General features: G+C 42.9%; 1 protein-coding gene across 1 annotated transcript; it reads right to left on the bottom strand.

Moving 5' to 3' along the window:
- Window positions 1-275: 275 nt before the first annotated feature.
- Window positions 276-4,725, bottom strand: LOC115103635 (thyrotroph embryonic factor-like). The gene is made up of 4 exons (XM_029624478.2): window positions 4,456-4,725; window positions 3,356-3,760; window positions 2,728-2,945; window positions 276-2,470 (listed from the first exon to the last, which is right to left on the bottom strand). Exons 1-4 carry the CDS (start codon window positions 4,493-4,495, stop codon window positions 2,255-2,257), a joined length of 879 nt encoding a protein of 292 aa, XP_029480338.1. The 5' UTR covers window positions 4,496-4,725; the 3' UTR covers window positions 276-2,254.
- Window positions 4,726-19,482: the final 14,757 nt, after the last annotated feature.

The raw sequence follows: 19,482 nt of genomic DNA, 5'->3' as shown, positions 1-19,482 counted from the left end.
GTTTTTGCTTTGTCATGTAGATTGAAGAGGAATTTCTACAAAGAAAATGAACAGGTTGGGATAACTCGGAGTTTAATTTCTACATACAAACTGGCTTCGATCCAGCTTTAACTTCATATCATACTAAAATGAACATCATACCTAAATGGTCTATCGATCTGACAAGATTCTGCACCAAGCTTAAAATCACTGTTAAAACAACTATATGCCTAAGCATAAAAGATAAGAATGTCAGCGCAATGCAATGCCTTCCATTGAAACAAATTCAGTAAATATTTGTTTTGATCCTTTAATATACAGACATAAGTACATACACTTAGTGTAAAACAGATGCAAACATTACACCATTAACACATTTTCGTGCAGCAGGATTACTGGGAAACTTAATTGGAAGCACACATTACTTTGCGCCATTTCAACATTTTGTCTATCATAGTTATTTTACAGAAACACACCAGAAACAAAGCAGAGTCAAATTAATATTATTGTCACATGTATGATTCTAATATGCATCAATGAAGATCGGCACAGGAAACACAAATTCATCAGACACTTAAGAGATTGAGTCCCTTTACTTAACAGTCTGTTATGTAGTATTTGCAACAATTGAGGCACAGCCACTTTGACAAACAGAACTCTGCGTCGACTCTGTACCTTGACCTATCATTTTTTATCAAACTTAACCAAAGCCACCTTTCTTGTGCTCACAATTCCTGTCAACATTGTCGTAGGCACCCCAACCCTTCAAAATTATTGGTATCCAATAAGATAGGAGCATTAAACAATGGAAGTGTTGGATGAGGTAAATAGGAAATTGTCTTTAGAAAAAAATATATATTTCTGTAAAATTCTGGTTGAAAACCTGTTTTAAAGAAAAAAAACATCAAAAACCACAGTTTGTCCATTGAGATCCCTGCTTAGTCATTGAGTCATTGTTTTCTTTCCTCTAAAGAAATATAAATCTGACAGATTGTTGCACATCAATCAATAGATGCATTGTTAAAATACAGCATTGATCATATAGCTATTCAACAAACATAAGGAATAGCAGTAAATTAAGATGGAAAAAAAAAAAACAGGTATTGACAGAATAACTCACTCTCAATCCCAGACAAACTACAGGAGGCACAAATAGATAGTGCCCTCTACTTGCAGTGTGCAATGAAATAAACCAACAAACATAGTAAAATACCCCTCCACCATTGAGGGCCCTTATTAATGCCTGACCTATGAGCAAAATACTGTTTTTGGGGGAAAGATATTAGAAGCATGTGTGTGGGTCATGTCGTAATAGGAAAAAAGTACCCGCCCCTATATCTAATCTTCACCCACAAGGTGTTGCCTTGGAAGGGTTGAGTGCAAAACAGGGGTAACACAATCTATGTGGTGCAGGGAGAATACTATGTAGTTCTCTACACACACACACCTCAGTGTGGTACAAGCAAAGACCAGACAACACCACTATCTCGCCCTTTCTCTTTTTATTTTATTTTACCTTTATTTAACTAGGCATGCCAGTTAAGAACAAATTCTTATTTTCAATGACGGCCTAGGAACAGTGGGTTAACTGCCTGTTCAGGGGCAGAACGACAGATTTGTACCTTGTCAGTAACCTTTCGGTTACTAGTCCAATGCTCTAACCACTAGGCTACCCTGCTGCCCCAATATCAATTATTTCCTCTGTGTAAGATCATGGCGGTGCAGCCCTCAATCGGTCCTGTCTGTTATTCATCGTTTTCTCCTCTACTCCATTATGAATAAATCAAGAGTTCCTTCTTCAGAGCCTCTGCATGAGTACTTGAAACAGAGGGGAGAGACAGTCAGTTACTGCAAACAGTGGGAAGAGGAGGGCAGGGGGACAACTTTCATTATTGACTACTGATCACTGATGATGTTCATGCTTTGGTCCACAAAACAACCCGTTAATACGCTGTATAAATGTGTGTGTAACTTCTCCAGCAGCTTTCTCTGACTCGTCTGGCCAGTGATAAGACCTGACTAGTAGTAATTGAGTCCCTGTATGTGTAGGAGCCAGTCGCTCTCTACAACCCTTCGTGTCCACCTCTCGTCATGTTGCTGCCGGGCTCACTGACAGTGTGTAACCATGCCTCCACTGTCGTGTTGGAAAGGATCTAGAACTTGACGCAGTGACCGGTGTTCACCATGAAAGCAGTGCAATTCAGATTCTCTTTGTCGGCGTTTTGGGGGGCGTTTTTATTTTTCGTTTCTTTTCTTGAAAGACAAAGTTTGTCCATTACAATGGTCCGTATTTGGCTTCATATCGGGACATAATGTTCTTGCAGCGACCACAGTCCTTTCGCAACTCAGCCACTTGTAGCCGCAACGCCGCATTTTCCCTCTCCAGAAACGAAGCGCGCACTGTGATCTGGTTCTCCTTCAGCCGCCGGGCGTCACGTGAACGTTTGGCTGCCACGTTGTTCTTCTTCCTCCTCGACCAGTATTTATCATCCTGTGGGAGACAGAGGATTTTAATACAAAATAATAGAATCAGTGTTGTGGAAACATCCCTAATCCCAGACAAGCCCCTTTATTTCATGGCTTACTACTCACTCATTAAATTTTGCTGGTGTAACATAGTGATACTACAATCTTCATCAACCAATGATTATTTGGTGCCCAATTGCAGTGGCTACATTCTCATTATCTTACAACCAGTTCCATCATTCATCACCTCCCTGAAACAAATATTCACCATATTCATCTTACCTTCTGCTCAGTGGGCACAAAGACCTTTTTGGCCTTCTTGATCATGGGTTGTGGTTTGAGGTCCTCGTCAGAGAACTTGTGTTTGCGTGGGTTGAACAGCTCACCCCCAGGCACGCTGGACAGCACCAGATCTGTGGGGTCCGGCTGGAAGTTGATGTCCACCTCAATGTCCTCTGGGTCGATGGGAGTGGGTGTGAGTCGGTCTGCAGACTTCCCCTCTAGAGGGAGACAAAGTGAATTCAATGAGGAGTATATTTTTAATTAATTTGGTGGCTGTTAAGTATGTTTTTATAATCTTGAAGGCTATAGTTAATTGAAAATTCACAACTGTTTGCTTAATTTTTTCCTTAAGACATCATAAGGTCAGCGCTATATGAATACTGACAATTGCTAATGCTGTAGAGCTCAGGTTTCACACGTACATGTGTCCGTGTGTGTGTTGGAGGCAAGGTGTCGAGTGCGTCAGGTACGTCTATTTGACATTTGAATACAATATGGGAGTATCTAGTGTCCGCATGTTGCAAGCGTCTATTACAGTGTCAGTATATGTGCATGTTGAGTTCAAAGGTAGAATTTGTTACAGTGGTACCATGTCTGGGCTTTTAACAAATGGGCCCCAACAATGTACCTTTTTTAGACACTTCAACCTCCGTTGCTTCAAACCCAGACACAGCATCTTCATCGTCCCCATCTTCTTCTTCCTTCTCTTGTTCAGCTGGCTCTAAGGTGAGTGTGACGGTCTCTGTGTCAGAGGTGGTGAAAGGGGGTCTTGTCCCCTTGGTTTCCTCCTGGGCCAGGCTCTTCTGCAGCTCCTCCTCTAAGGTGACTGGGATGCCATTCTCCTGCAGGAACTCATCCAGGTCCATGTACTCCAAGTGGAAGGTCTCCCCATCATAGGGGATGGTCTTCTCCCAGATGGCAGGGGTAAGGGAGGCGGACACCCCTCCAATGCCTGTACCTCCAGTCCCACCACTGGCCCCTCCAACACCGGCCTCGCCATTATCGGCAGAGCACAACTTCTTCTTCTCTATTTCTGTGGAGATAACCGTGAAGAGCATAATGGGTGACGGTTTCACGACCATGTGAACACAAACAGAATGGTAAATAAAGGAAGATAGAAGTCCGATGTCATGGAAAGAAGTAGAAAGAAAGAAAAGTGGTGAAATTACAGAATGAGGTAAAAGAAAAGGGGGGGTGCATCAACCCATAAAAAAATGGGGAAGGGAAATCTGGACTTGTCAACACAGCCCCTAAACACAAAAGCAAACATGAAAATAAATATTAATTGCCCTTCAAATGCAAGATAATTATGTACTCATATTGTATGTGAAAAAATGGTTTGACTGCAGTGCTCTAGGACAAGTAGGGAGGTGTGAGAACTTTATGTTCTTTTTTCCTCCCTCAGTTCAGTGCCTCAGGGGAAACTGGCACAGCACTCAGAATGTACAAAGGGTTTCCTTCCCCAGTACTGCTCTATGCTTGACACATTTGAACAACTATTGTACTAGTCATATATAATTATCAAACACAGCTGATTAAAAAAACAAATGTGTCCAGTTGTTTGAGGGTACACAAACGCTCATTAGAAGCACTACTACGTCTCCATACACCAGTCAACATGTCCGCGAAGTCAACGATCACATCAGATCTATGCAGTTCACGTAAAAATGTGTAAATTGGAAAATATCTTTCAATTCATCCAACACGAAACCAGTAGGCTAGTCTTACCATCGTCGCCTTCGAGAATATTAGGTGGGGGAATGTCCATAATCTTCTTCAAAACAATAGGAAACGATTTCTGTGGATTCGACCTAGGCTGCAGAGACGCCTTGAATGTAGTTTCCCAGGCACTGTTAGCAATATCCGTGGATAAATTAAGTCAAAGCAGTGTTTCAGTCTTGCTTTGAAACCTGTTTCACAAATTAAAATGTTATCATTACAAACACCACAGAACCCATCAGTTGAAGCATACTGCGAGCACTGTTTCCTTATTCATGAGCTATACGCCTCTTCAGAAAATACTCGGCGCGGATTGGTCACAAATGTATCTTTTAATTATTAAGTAGCTGACATTGAAAAGCCGATGGTGAGCCAGTCACAACAGAAGCAGTAGAACCCACCCGGAGTTTATTGGCTGAAGGGACACGTTTCATTCCTTCGTACGGAAATAACTGTACATTGCGTGCAGAATGTCAACATAGTGTCTCCCGACTCCTATTGTTGCTACATTTAGCTAAACCAGATAGATATATAACGGTATGACTATGGCCATTCACTGACCCTGGGAACTGGAGGAGACGAGGACAAGGATGCTTCGCGACATTTATTTGGCCCCCAAGTTTTCAGATATTTTTTTAGACATTTTTGTTTTCATTGTTGGAGATAAAAACACCAGGAAATCAGCTCCAAGTGATTTTAATTTTGCACATATGTTCCCAATTATTCCCACTCATAGAGTCATATGTGATCATATAATAATGAATAACAATTTATTGGGTTTTTATAGTACTTTTCTACCAACTGAGGTACTCAAAGCGCTATACATAGTAGGGTGAAACTCACCTCACCCAACATTAATGTGTAGCACCCACCTCAGTGATGCACTGGGACCATTTTTGTGCCAGAACTCTCATCACATTTTAGCTATCAGTTGGACAGGTGAGGAGTGATATATGCCAATTAGGAATGAGTGGGATGATAGGTGGCCACCCGCCTAATCATGTATTTATTATGATGGTCCGCCCCCGACCTCTCGCTTAAGAAAGAATTGGCCCGCGGCTAAATCTAGTTGAGGATCCCTGCCGACATTGGATGTTCACTTACGTTTTATATGAAGATGCGTTGTATCCAGTTTCTCCTCTGCAATACATGATGACAGGATGCATTATACATTGATGCATTTGTATACACACTCGTGGCCAAACAAAACACGTGTGTTCTTTTCTCTCCTTCACGTGCTGTTGAGGGGCGTGGTTATGGCACGTGCAAAAGCAGCGCGGCGGTAGGAAGCACGACCTCGCACTATACTGAACAGCTGGCTTGTCCCTATCATGTATTTACACCCAGCACAACCGTTCTACCATTGGATTGGAAACGTGTTAATAACATATGAGTCATATCCCCTCACCTTACACCACATCAATAAAATTGTTATATTGATAATGGTTTCCGATATGCTAATAGACTAGAATTCTCACATTTCTGCGCGCACACGCGTATCCAAATGGAGCTTCAATAAACATCAGTCTGTTTTTTGTTGTTGCAAGATGTTCAGACGGGATCATGATGTACTGAACACATTCCACCACTGCAAATCAGTCATTCCAAAAATAGTAACAACAATACTTAGTAGCCCATGTTGGACATACCTGGAACCAATTAAGGGCTTCATTCATTGGGTGAATTAAATCTGATTAGTTTAGTTCTAGTTTTAGTTCACCTATGTCTTATCTATTTAGGTCAGTGTCATATTTTGTATGAAGACAGTTTGTACAGTGGCTTTAGGTCTGACCTTCAGGCAATATGAACCTTTATGGCAACAACATATGATGCAATGCAATGTTATTCTAGCAGGTCTCTATATGCAACAGCTCAACTGTTCACTCACTGTACAAGATACACAACAGAGTGGTACAGTAACAGTACATCTGAACTTTTACAGAGTAAACAAAAGTCTAAGAGGGTACATGAGGGAGGAACTAGCCACAAATAGTTATCTAGGTTAAAATACAGGAGATATGAGCCCATAAAATAGGTCAGTAGGCTACTAGCACCTAAAAAAATCAAAATAAAGTTATATAGACTCTGACAAGCTTATACAAATGCCAATCTAATAGACCAGTGCAGACAGTACTTGAAGATGGCTATTATTTAGTCAGGTCACAACATTTACGATCAATTATTACAGAACTAAAATATACATGCAACATGTAAAGTGTTGGTCCCATGTTTCATGAGCTGAAATAAAAGATCCCAGAAATGTTTCATACACACATAAATCTTATTTCTAAAAATGTTGTTCAGAAATTTGTTAGTGAGAATTTCTTCTTTGTCAAGAAAATCTGTTGACCTGACAGGTGTGGCATATCAAGAAGCTGATTAAACAACATGATCCTTGCACAGGTGCACCTTGTGTTGGGGACAATAAAAAGGCCACTCTAAAATGTGAAGTTTTGTCTCACAATGCCAGGGATGTCTCAAGTTTTGAGGGAGCAAGCAATTGGCATTTTGTCTGCATGGAATATCCACCAGAGCAGTTCCAAGAGAATATAATGTTAATTTCTCTACCATAAGCTGGCTCCAACGTCGTTTTAAAGAATTTGGCAGTACGTCCAACCAGCCACACAACCGCAGACCCACGTGTATGATGTCGTATGAGCGGTGTGCTGATGTCACCCTATGGTGGCGGTGGGGTTATGGTATGGGCAGGCATAAGCTACGGACAACAAACATAATTGCATTTTATTGATGACAATTGTAATGCACAGAGATACCGTGACGAGATCCTGAGGCCCATTGTCGTGCCATTCCTCTGCTGCCATCACATCATGATTCAGCATGATAATGCACAGCCCCATGTCACAAGGATCTGTACACAATTCCTGGATTCTGAAAATGTCCCAGTTCTTCCATGGCCTGTATGCTCACCAGATATGTTTGGGATGCTCTGGATCAACGTGTATGACAGTGTTCCAGTTTCCACCAATATCCAGCAACTTCGCACAGCCATTGAAGAGGAGTGGGACAACATTTCACAGGCCACAATCAACAGCCTGATCAACTTTATGCAATGGAGATGTGTCGCGCTGCATGAGGCAAATGGTGGTCACACCAGATACTGACTGGTTTTCTGAACCATGCCCCTACTTTTTATAAGGTATCTGTGACCAACAGATGCATTTCTGTATTCTCAGTCATGTGAAATCCATAGATTAGTGCCTAATGAATTTATTTAAATTGACTGATTTCCTTATGAACTGTAACTCAGTAAAATCTTTGAAATTGTTGCATTTATATTTTTGTTTACTATATGATGGCACAAGCAATGCATAGAGACATGGTCCTGATAATTTCCCTCTTAGATCAACACAATTGTATGAACGCAATATAAATCCTCTCCTACATTCATTTCCTCGGAGGGGAAAATGACCAGAGGGTCCAGCTTTGTGGGAGCAGCAGTGTGGTTTGTTTGCTAACAAACTGGGTGATCTCAGATGCCTCTGGTTCTTGTCTGTATAACAGATGGATATCAATCTATTCAGACTGCATAAGAGTAGCCCTAGTGGAAGTCTACTGTCCACAGCAAGAAGGGCATGAATGTACAATTGTTTAGTGTTTTCGGAAAATAAGAGACTGAAAGACCATGTATTTGTCTGTATACATATCCCTCTTTAGAGAAATGTAATAATGAACTAGTTTCACATATCTTAACATCCGCCAACTGGTTTTAGTGTTGACTTGAAAGCAGAGATGCACAGTCTCTGGGACATTCAGTAACTGGAGTGGAAATGCTTTAACCGCTGGGAGCAACAAAGGCTGTGCAAATCACATTTTATTTGCCACATGCTTTGTGGATAACAGGTGTAGACTAACACTGAAATGCTTATTGGTCCTTTTCCAACAATGCAGAGTTAAATATGAAAAATAAAAGAAAGATAGTGGCACAAGTAATAAATTAAACAATGAAAACAAATAACAAGTAAAAAATAACATGGCTATAAACGCTAAGCATACATGTCACGACTTCCACCGAAGTCGGTTCATCTCCTTGTTCGGGAGGTGTTCGGCGGTCGGCGTCAACGGTCTTCTTGCCATCGTCGATCCACTTTTCATTTTCCATTTGTTTGGTCTTGTTTTCCTACACACCTGGTTTTCATTTCCCTCATTGTTGTGTATTTAACCCTCTGTTACCCCCATGTCTTTGTGTGGAATTGTTTGTTGTAAGTGCTTGTGCACATGTTTACTGGTGCGCGTCCAGTTTTGTACCCATGATTGTTATTCCTTTATGCAGTTGGTTTTGTAATTAAACTGCTCCGGCTAGTTCTGCTCTCCTGCGTCTGACTTCCCTGCCACCAGTTACGCACCCCTTACAATACAAAACATTAAGGACACCTGCTATTTCCATGAAATAGACTGACCAGGTGGATTCAGGTGAAAGCTATTATCGCTTATTGATGTCACTTGTTAAATTCACTTCAATTAGTGTGGATGAAGGGGAGTAGACAGATTAAATCATATTTTTTAAGCCTTGAGACAATTGAGACATGGATTGTGCATGTGTGCCATTCAGAGGGTGAATTGGCAAGACAAAATATTTAAGTGCCTTTGAACGGGGTAAGGTAGTAGGTGCCAGTTGGGTTGCCTGGTTGTTCACGCTCAACAGTTTCTGTGTGTATCAAGAATGGTCCACCACCCAAAGGACATCCAGCCAACTTGACAAAACTATGGGAAGCATTGGAGTCAACATGGGCCAGCATCACTATGGAACGGTTTCGACAACTTTTAGAGTCCATGCCCGACAAACTGAGGCTGTTCTGAGGGTAAAAGGGGCAGGTGCAACTTAATATTAGGAAGGGGTCCTCCCTATACATTTTGCACATGTATAGGGAGTAGAAAATAACATGGCTATAAACAGGGAGTACCAGGACCGAATTGATAATTGAGGTAGCTATGTACTGTACATATTGGTAGGGGTCAAGTGACTAGGCAACAGGATAGATAAGACAGTAGCAGCATCATATGTGTTGAGTGTGAAAGTGTGTGTGTGTGTGTGTGTGTGTGTGGGTGTGGGTGTGGATTCAGTATTCATGTGTGTGCATGTTATATGTGTGTAGGCGTATGTGGTGTGTGTGTATGGGGTGTGGGTAGAGTCCAGTGTGTGTGCATGGTGCAAGAGAATTAGTCCAAAAAAGGGTCAATGCAGGTAGTCCAGGTAGCCATTTGATTTGCTATTTTTTAGTATTGTTTAGAGGTCTTATGGTTTGGGGGTAGAAGCTGTTCAGGGTCCTGTTGGTTCCAGACTTTGTGCATTGGTATTGCTTGCCAGGCAGAAGCAGAGAGAACAGTCTGTAGCTTGGGTGGCTGGAGTCAGAATTTTTTGGGGCCTTCCTCTGACACCGCCTGGTATAGAGATCCTGGATGGCGGGGAGCTCAGCTCCAGTTTGCTGACAACACTATGGTGATAAGCTTGATCACAGATGACAATGAGACAGCCTATAGGGAGGGGTTGGCGCAATCCTGTCTGGGTTGCCCCCCCCCCCCTGGGTTGTGCCGTGGCGGAGATTTTTGTGGGCCATACTCGGCCTTGTCTCAGGATGGTAAGTTGGTGGTTGAAAATATCCCTCTAGTGGTGTGGGGGCTGTGCTTTGGCAAAGTGGGTGGGGTCATATCCTGCCTGTTTGGTCCTGTCTGGCCCTGTCTGGGGATATCATCGGATGGGGCCACAGTGTCTCCTGACCCCTCCTGTCTCAGCCTCCAGTATTTATGCTGCAGTATTGTCAGGGGTCTAGGGTCAGTCTGTTGTATCTGGAGTACTTCTCCTGTCAACCGGGCTGTAGTGGAGCGGGTCAAGAACTTCAAGATCCTCGGGGTCCAAATCCCTAAGGACATAAATAGTCCACACAGACACCCGCACTGTAGTGAAGGCGCAATAGTTCCTCTTAAATGAAAAAAAAGAACACTATTTGGCGAAAGACTCAGCACACAAATACTCAGGCTGACTGGCTGTCGTTCAGGCAAATGAGAAATAGGTTCACCAAATTTAGCCTTAAACACTCTACAACAAAGCTTTCAGTGTCCAACAAGCTTTCTCTGCCCTTAACCCTGTTCTGAACACCTCCAAAACAAAGGTCATGGTATTCAATCAATCCCTTTCCCAGTCTGCTGTCCCCACATGCTTCAAGATGGCCACCATTGTTCCACCCTACCTGATACACTAGACAGACTCAAATTTGCTTATCGCTCCAATAGGTCCAAAGACGACGCAACCGCCATCACACTGCACACTGCCCTATCCCATCTGGACAAGAGGAATACCTATGTAAGAATGCTGTTCATTGGCTACAGCTCAGCATTTAACACCATAGTACCCCCCAAACAAGTCATTAACCTTGAGACCCTGGGTCTTGACCCCGCCCTGTGCAACTGGGTCCTGGACTTTCTGACAGGCCGCCCCCAGGTGGTGAGGGTAGGAGGCAACATCTTCACCCCGCTGATCCTCAACACTGGGGCCCCACAAGGGTGCGTTCTCAGCCCTCTTCTGTACTCCCTGTTGACCCATGACTGCGTGGCCATGCACGCCTCCAACTCAATCATCAAGTTTGCAGACGACACTACAGTGGTAGGCTTGATTACCAACAACAAGGAAACGGCCTACAGGGAGGAGGTGAGGGTCCTCGGAGTGTGGTGTCAGGAAAATAACCGCTCACTCAACATCAAAAAAACAAAGGAGATGATCGTGGACTTCAGGAAACAGCAGAGGGAGCATCCCACCAACCACATCGACGTGACAGTAGTGGAGAAGGTGGAAAGTTTTAAGTTCCTCGGCGTACACATCACGGACAAACTGAAATGGTCCACCCACACAGACAGCGTGGTGAAGAAGGCGCAACAGCACCTCTTCAACCTCAAGAGACTGTTGAAATTTGGCTTGTCGCCTAAAACACTCAAACTTTTACAGATGCACAATCGAGAGCATCTTGTCGGGCTGTATCACCACCTGGTACGGCAACTGCTCCGCCCACAACCGCAAGGCTCTCCAGAGGGTAGTGCGGTCTGCACAACGCATCACCGGGGGCAAACTACCTGCCCTCCAGGACACCTACACCACCCAATGTCACAGGAAGGCCAAAAAGATAATCAAGGACAACAACCACTGCCTGTTCACCCCGCTATCATCCAGAAGGCGAGGTCAGTACAGGTGCATCAAAGCTGGGAACGAGAGACTGAAAAACAGCTTCCATCTCAAGGCCATCAGACTGTTAAACAGCCATCACTAACATAGAGTGGATACTGCCAACATACAGACTCAAATCTCTTGCCACGTTTTAATAAATGGATTTAATAAAGGTATCACTAGGCTCTTTAAATAACGCCACTTTAATCATGTCTACATATTTCTCATCTCATATGTAGATACTGTACCACCTACTGCATCTTGCCTATGCCGCACGGCCATCGCTCATCCATGTATTTATATGTACATATTCTTATTCATCCCTTTACATTTGTGTGTATAAGGTAGTCGTTGTGAATTTGTTAGATTACTTGTTAGATATTGCTGCACTGTCGGAACTACAAGCACAAGCACTTCGCTACACTCGCATTAACATCTGCTAACCATGTGAATGTGACCAAAACAATTGGAATTTATTTGATTTGATTTGATGAGGATTGGTAAGAAGAATGCCAACCTCTCTCCACCAGTGTGATTACTACCTCTGAGGGTTTAGAGCTTGAGGTAGTCACCTCATACAAGTACTTGTGAGTATGGCAAGACGGTACACTGTCCGTCTCTCAGCACATATCCAAGCTGCAGGCTAAGGTTAAATCTAGACTTTGTTTCCTCTATCGTAATCACTCCTCTTTCACCCCAGCTGACAAACTAACCCTGATTCAGATGACCATCCGACCCTTTGGCAGTGATTACTGCCTCGAGTCTTCTTGGGTATGACGCAACAAGCTTGGCACACCGGTATTTGGAGAGTGTCTCCCATTCTTCTCTGCAGATCGACTCAAACTCTGTCAGGTTGGATGGGGAGTGTCGCTGCACAGCTATTTTCAGGTCTCTCCAGAGATGTTTGATCGGGTTCAAGTCCGGGCTCTGGCTGGGCCACTCAAGGATATTCAGAGACTTGTCACGAAGCCACTGCTGCGTTGTCTTGGATGTGTTCTAAGGGTCGTTGTCCTGTTGGAAGGTGAACCTTCGCCCCAGTCTGAGGTCCTGAGCGCTCTGGATCTGGATTTCATCAAGGATCTCTGTACTTTGCTTCGTTCATCTTTCCCTCAATCCTAACCAGTCTCCCAGCCCTTGCCGCTAAAAAAACAACCCCACAGCACGATACTGCCACCACCATGCTTCACCGTAGGGATGGCATTGGCCAGGTGATGAGCGGTGCCTGGTTTCCACCAGATGTGAGGCTTGGCATTCAGGCCAAAGAGTTCAATCTTGGTTTCATCAGACCAGAGAATTTTGTTTCCCATGGTCTGAGAGTCCTTTAGGTGCCTCTTGGCAAACTCCAAGCGGGTTGTCATGTGCCTTTTACTTAGGAGTGGCTTCCGTCTGCCCAATCTACCATAAAGGCCTGATTGGTGAAGTTCTGCAGAGATGGTTGTCCTTCTGGAAGGTTATCCCATCTCCATAGAGGAACTCTGGAGCTCTGACCAAGGCCCTTGTCCCCCGATTGCTCAGTTTGGCCGGGGGCAGCCAGCCAAACTTGCATTTAAGAATGATGGAGGCCACTGTGTCCTTGGGAACCTTCAAAGCTGCAGACATTTTTTGGTACCCTTCCCCAGATCTGTGCCTCGACACAATCATGTCTTGGAGCTCTACGGACAATTCCTTCAACCTCATGGCTTGGCTTTTGCTCTGACATGCACTGTCAACTGTGGTACTTTATATAGACAGGTTTGTGCCTTTCCAAATCATGTCCAAGCAATTGAATTTACCACAGGTGGACTACAATCAAGTTGTAGAAACAAGGATGATCAATAGAAACAGGATGCACCTGAGCTCAATTGCAAGTAAATAAGGTATTTATGTTTCTATTTTTAATACATTTGCAAAGATGTCATTATGGGGTATTGATGAGAAAAAATATAATTTCATCATTTTTAGAATAAGGCTGTAACGTAACAAAATGTGGAAAGAGTGAAGGGTTCTGAATACTTTTCCGAATGCACTGTGTCTCTGTCACTCCAGTATCCCTGCACATTGTAAATATGCTATCGGAACTGACCTTGTATATAGCTTCTTATTTCCTATTTCTTATTTCTTGTGTGTTTTTGTTCTACCTTGTGTTATTTTTAGTACTACATGGATACTGATTACTGCATTGTTGGGTTTAGAGCATGCAAGAAAGGCATTTCACTGTACTTGTGCATGTGATATTAAAACTTAAAACTAGAGGAGGGGACTAGAGGAGGGGACTAAGCATGTACCCCTGAAGGGCCCCCGTGTTGAGGGTCAGCATGGCAGAATGGCGGATGGGTTGTTGCCTACGTTCACAACCTAGGGGCGGCCCGTCAAGAAGTCCAGGATCCAGTTGCAGAGGGAGGTGTTTAGTCCCAGGGACCTTAGCTTAGTGATGAGCTTTGAGGGCACTATGGTGTTGAATGCTGAGCTGTAGTCAATAATCAGCTTTCTCACGTAGGTGTTCCTTTTGTCCAAGTGGGAAAAGGCAGTGTGGAGTGCAATAGAGACTGTGTCAACTGTGGATCTGTGGGGGCGGTATGTGAATTGGTGTGGGTCCAGAGTGCCTGGGATGATGGTGTTGATGTAAGCCATGACCAGTCTTTCTAAGCATTTCATGGCTACAGATGTGAGGTCTACAGGGCAATAGTCATTTAGAGAGGTTACCTTGGCGTTCTTGGGCAAAGGTTCTGCTTGAAACATGTAGGTTTTACAGACTGGGTCAGGGTCAGGGAGTGTTTGATAATGTCAGAAGACATTTGCCAGCTAGTCAGTGCATGCTCTGAGTACACGTCATGGCCCTGCGGCCTTGTGAATGTTAACCTATTTAAAAGGTCTTACATCGGCTACGGATAGCATGAACACAGTCGTCCGGAACAGCTGGTGCTCTCACACATGGTTTAGTGTTGCTTGCCTCGAAGGGAGCATAGAAGGCATTTAGCTCGTCTGAAAGGCTTGGGTGGCTGGGCAGCTCGTGGCTAAGTTTCCCTTCGTAATCTGTGATAGTTTGCAAACCCTGCCATATCTGACAAGCTTCAGTGCCGGTGTAGTAGGATTCGATCTTAATTCTGTATAGCAGCTTTGCCAGTTTGATGGTTTGTCGGAGGGTGTAGCAGGATTTCTTATCTGCATATGGGTTAGTGTCATGCTACTTGAAAGCGGTTGCTCTCGCCTTTAGCTAAGTGCGGATGTTGCCTGTAATCCATGGCTTCTGGTTGGATAATGTACGTACGTTCCCTGTGAGGATGACATCGTCGATGCACTTATTAATGAAGGCCAGCATCCCGGAGTCGCCTCTTCACTGTTGACGTTGAGACTGGTGTTTTGCGGGTACTATTTAATGAAGCTGCCAGTTGAGGACTTGTGAGGTGTCTGTTTCTCAAACTAGACACTAATGTACTTGTCCTCTTGCTCAGTTGTGCACCGGGGCCTCCCACTCCTCTTTCTATTCTGGTTAGGGCCGGTTTGCGCTGTTAATTGAAGGGAGTATTACACAGCATTGTACGAGATCTTCAGTTTCTTGGCAATTTCTCACATGGAATAGCCTTCAATTCTCAGAACAAGAATAGACTGCTGAGTTTCAGAAGAAAGTTCTTTGTTTCTGGCCATTTTGAGCCTGTAATCGAACCTGATACTCAGCTAGTCGAAAGAAGGCCAGTTTTATTGTCAGGATAACAGTTTTCAACTGTGCTAACATAATTGCATAAGGGTTTTCTAATAATCAATTAGCCTACTAAAATGATAAACTTGGATTAGCTAACACAACATGCCATTGTTACACAGGAGTGATGGTTGCTGATAATGGGCCTCTGTACGCCTATGTAAATATTCCATAAAATAGCTGCCGTTTCCAGCTACAATAGTCATTTACAACATTAACAATGTCTACACTGTATTTCTATTTTATTATTTTAATGGACGAAAAATGTGCGTTTCTTTCAAAAACAAGGACATTTCTAAGTGACCCCACATTTTTGAATGGTAGTATACACAGTACCAGTCAAAAGTTTGGACACACCTATTCATTCAAGGGTTTTACTTCATTTTTACTATTTTTACATTGTAGAATAATAGTGAAGACATCAACACTACAAAATAACACATATGGAATCATGTAGTACCTAAAAAAAGTGTTAAACAAATATTTTATATTCTTAAAAGTAGCCACCCATTGCATTGATGGCAGCTTTGCAGACTCTTGGTATTCTCTCAACCAGCTTCATGAGGTAGTCACCTGGAATCCATTTAAATTAACAGGTGTGCATTGTTAAAAGTACATTTGTGGAATTTATTTCCTTCTTAATGCGTTTGAGCCAATCACTTGTGACAAGGTAGGGTAGGTATACAGAAGATAGCACTATTTGGTAAAATACCAAGTCCATAGTATGGTAAGAACCGCTCAAATAAGCAAAGAGAAACAGTTTGTGATGTGCAAAAGACACAGCTGAATGTGGTGGCAAGGTGGCACGCATGACTCGTTCATTATGCAAAACAGGAATGTTGGCCTATACGAGGGAGTTGTTGAGGATGGATGGCTTATTTGTTGCCTACTCAATCAAAGTATATTTGCCATTGCTAAAGTAACTTGAGTTGTCCTCATGGTCCTCTCTTTTTAGCTACAGTGGCAAGAAAAAGTATGCGAACCCTTTGGAAATATCTGGATTTCTGCATAAACTGGTCATAAATTTTGATCTGATCTTCATCTAGGTCACAATAATAGACAAAAACAGTTTGCTTAAACTAATAACACACAAACAATTATATGTTTTCATGTCTTTATTGAACACACCATGTAAACATTCACAGTGCAGGGTGGGAAAGGTATGTGAACCCTTGGATTTAGTAACAGGTTGACCCTCCTTTGGCAGCAATAACCTCAACCAAACATTTTCTGTAGTTGCGTATCAGACCTGCACAACGATCAGGAGGAATTTTGGACCATTCTCCTTTATTAAACTGTTTTCAGTTCAGCAATATTCTTGGGATATCTGGTGTGAACTGCTCTCTTGAGGTCATGCCACAGCATCTCAATAGGGTTGAGGTCAGGACTGACTGGGCCACTCCAGAAGGTGTATATTCTGTTGATTTACTTCTGTGTTTTGGGTCGTTGTGCTGTTGCATCACCCAACTTCTGTTGAGCTTCAATTGGCAGACAGATAGCCTAACATTCTCCTGCAAAATGTCTTGATAAACTTGGGAATTCGTTTTTCCGTCGATGATAGAAAGCTGCCCAGGCCCTGAGGCAGCAAAGTAGCCCCAAACCATGATGCTCCCTCCACCATACTTTCACAGTTGGGTTGAGGTTTTTTCTCCACACATAGTGTTGTGTGTTCCTTCCAAACAACTCAACTGTAGTTTCATCTGGTCACAGAACATTTTGCCAGTAGCACTGTGGAACATCCAGGTGCACTTTTGCAAACTTCAGACGTGTAGCAATGTTTTTTGGACAGCAGGGGCTTCTTCCGTAGTGTCCTCCCATGAACACCATTCTTGTTTAGGGTTTTACGTATCGTAAACTCGTCAACAGATATGTTAGCATGTTCCAGAGATTTCTTTAGCTGACACTCTAGGATTCTTCTTAAGCTCATTGAGCATTCTGCGTGGTGCTCCTGCAGCCATCTTTGCAGGACAGCCACTCATAGGAGAGTAGTAACAGTGCTGAACTTTCTCCATATATAGACAATTTGTCTTACTTTGGACTGATGAACATCAAGGCTTTTAGAGATACTTTTGTAATCCTTTCCAGCTTTATGCAAGTCAACAATTCTTAATCTTAGGTCTTCTGAGATCTCTTTTGTTCGAGGCATGGTTCACATCAGGCAATGCTTCTTGTGAATAGCAAACTCAAATTTTGGGAGTGTTTTTTATAGGGCAAGGCAGCTCTAACCATTGATTGGAATCCAGGTTAGCCAACTCTTGACTCCAATTAGCTTTTGAGAAGTCATTAACCTAGGGGTTCACATACTTTTTCCAACCTACACTGTGAATGTTTAAATGATGTATTCAATATAGGACAAGAAAAAAAACAATACTTTGTGTGTTATTACTTTAAGCACACTATGTTTGTCAATTATTGTGACTTAGATGAAGATCAGATCAAATTTGATTACCAATTTATGCAGAAATCCAGGTAATTCCAAAGGGTTCGCATACTTTTTCTTGCCACGGGATGTTTTAATTTTTACTGATCAAGCCTCAACTGAACAAGCCAAATTTCAATCAATCTCTGACACCAGCAGCTCTATTTCAGTCTTATTTCCTTAGCTGTTTTTGGTTGCGCCGTTGTATTTCATGGTACGGCATTGTATACCGAACCAAAATATTAACGCAACATGTAAAGTGTTGGTCCCATGTTTAATGAGCTGAAATAAAAGATCCCAGAAATGTTCCATAAGCACAAAAAGCTTATTTCTCTCAAATTTTGTGCACAAATTTGTTTGCAACCATGTTAGTGAGCGTTTCTCCTTAGCCAAGAAAATCCATCCACCTGACAGCTGTGGCATATCAAGAAGCTAATTAAACAGCATGATCATTACAAAGGTGCACCTTGTGCTCGAGACAATAAAAGGCAACTCTAAAATGTGCAGTTTTGTCACACATCACAATGCCACAGATGTTGCAAGTTGAGGGAGCGTTCAATTTGCATGCTGACTGCAAGAATGTCCACCAGAGCTGTTGCCAGAGAATTTAATGTTAATTTCTCTACCATAAGCCGCCTCCAACGTCATTTTGAAGAATTTGGCAGTACGTCAAACCGGCCTCACAACCGCACACCACACGTAACCCAGGACCTTCACATCCGGCTTCTTCACCTGAGGGATCGTCTGAGACCAGCCATCCGGACAGCTGATGAAATTGTGAGTTTGCACAACCAAAGAATTTCTGCACAAACTGTCAGAAACCGTCTCAGGGAAGCTTATCTGCATGCTCATCGTCCTCATCAGGGTCTTGACCTGACTGCAGTTTGGTATCGTAAATGTGGGTAAATGCTCATCTTCCATGGCCACTGGAGAAGTGTGCTTTTCACGGATAAATCCCAGTTTCAACTGTACTGGGCAGATGGCAGACAGCATGTATGGCGTCGTGTGGGCGACAAGTTTGCTGATGTCAACGTTGTGAACAGATTGCCCAATGGTGGCGGGGTTATGGTATGGGCAGACATAAGCTATCAGACAACGAACACAATTACATTTTATCAATGGTAATTTGAATGCACAGAGATACAGTGACAAGATCCTTAGGCCCAATGTCGTGCCATTCATCCGCCTCCATCACCTCATGTTTCAGCACGATAATGCATGGCCCCATGTCGCAAGGATCTGGTGGTCACACCAGATACGGACTGGTTTTCTGATCCTCTCCCCTTTTTAAGGTATCTGTGACCCATAGATGCATATCTGTATTCCCAGTCATGTGAAATCTATAGATTAGGGCCTAATTTATTTATTTCAATTGACTGATTTCCTTATATGAACTGTAACTCAGTATAATCTTTGAAATTGTTGCATGATGCGTTTATATTTTTGGGATGATTTTGACCATATGGTTAATGAGGGGCGTTTCAAAATGCAAATAGCCAAGGTCGTGCACAAGCACTGGTTCTCTCTTACTGGTGTGAATATGACACTGGTAGGATTGTTTGTTAAATCACACGTTTTATATGTGCACAAACATTCTAAATTCCGCTCGTAAGTAGTATTTTCGAATAGTTTCTACGCAATATTGATAAATGAGGCCCAAGATGTGCAAAGCTTTTAGAGACTTAGCCAGAAAGACTCACAGCTGTAATTGCTGCCAAAGGTGATTCTAACATGTAATTACTTATGTAAGAGAGAGTTCTGTATTTA

Source organism: Oncorhynchus nerka, linkage group LG21, assembly GCF_034236695.1.
Source record: "Oncorhynchus nerka isolate Pitt River linkage group LG21, Oner_Uvic_2.0, whole genome shotgun sequence".
Taxonomy (NCBI): domain Eukaryota; kingdom Metazoa; phylum Chordata; class Actinopteri; order Salmoniformes; family Salmonidae; genus Oncorhynchus; species Oncorhynchus nerka.
The sequence above is the reverse complement of the archived record's forward strand: the minus strand, read 5'-3'. Positions and strand labels throughout refer to the sequence as shown.

Bases quoted from the DNA above. Each gene is read 5' to 3' on its own strand.
- LOC115103635 (XM_029624478.2), bottom strand. From the start codon at position 4,495: ATGGACATTCCCCCACCTAATATTCTCGAAGGCGACGATG. The intron at 3,761-4,455 runs GTAAGACTAGCC...TTATCTCCACAG, and splicing joins TATTCTCGAAGGCGACGATG to AAATAGAGAAGAAGAAGTTG. The intron at 2,471-2,727 runs GTAAGATGAATA...TGTCTCCCACAG, and splicing joins TTGTGCCCACTGAGCAGAAG to GATGATAAATACTGGTCGAG.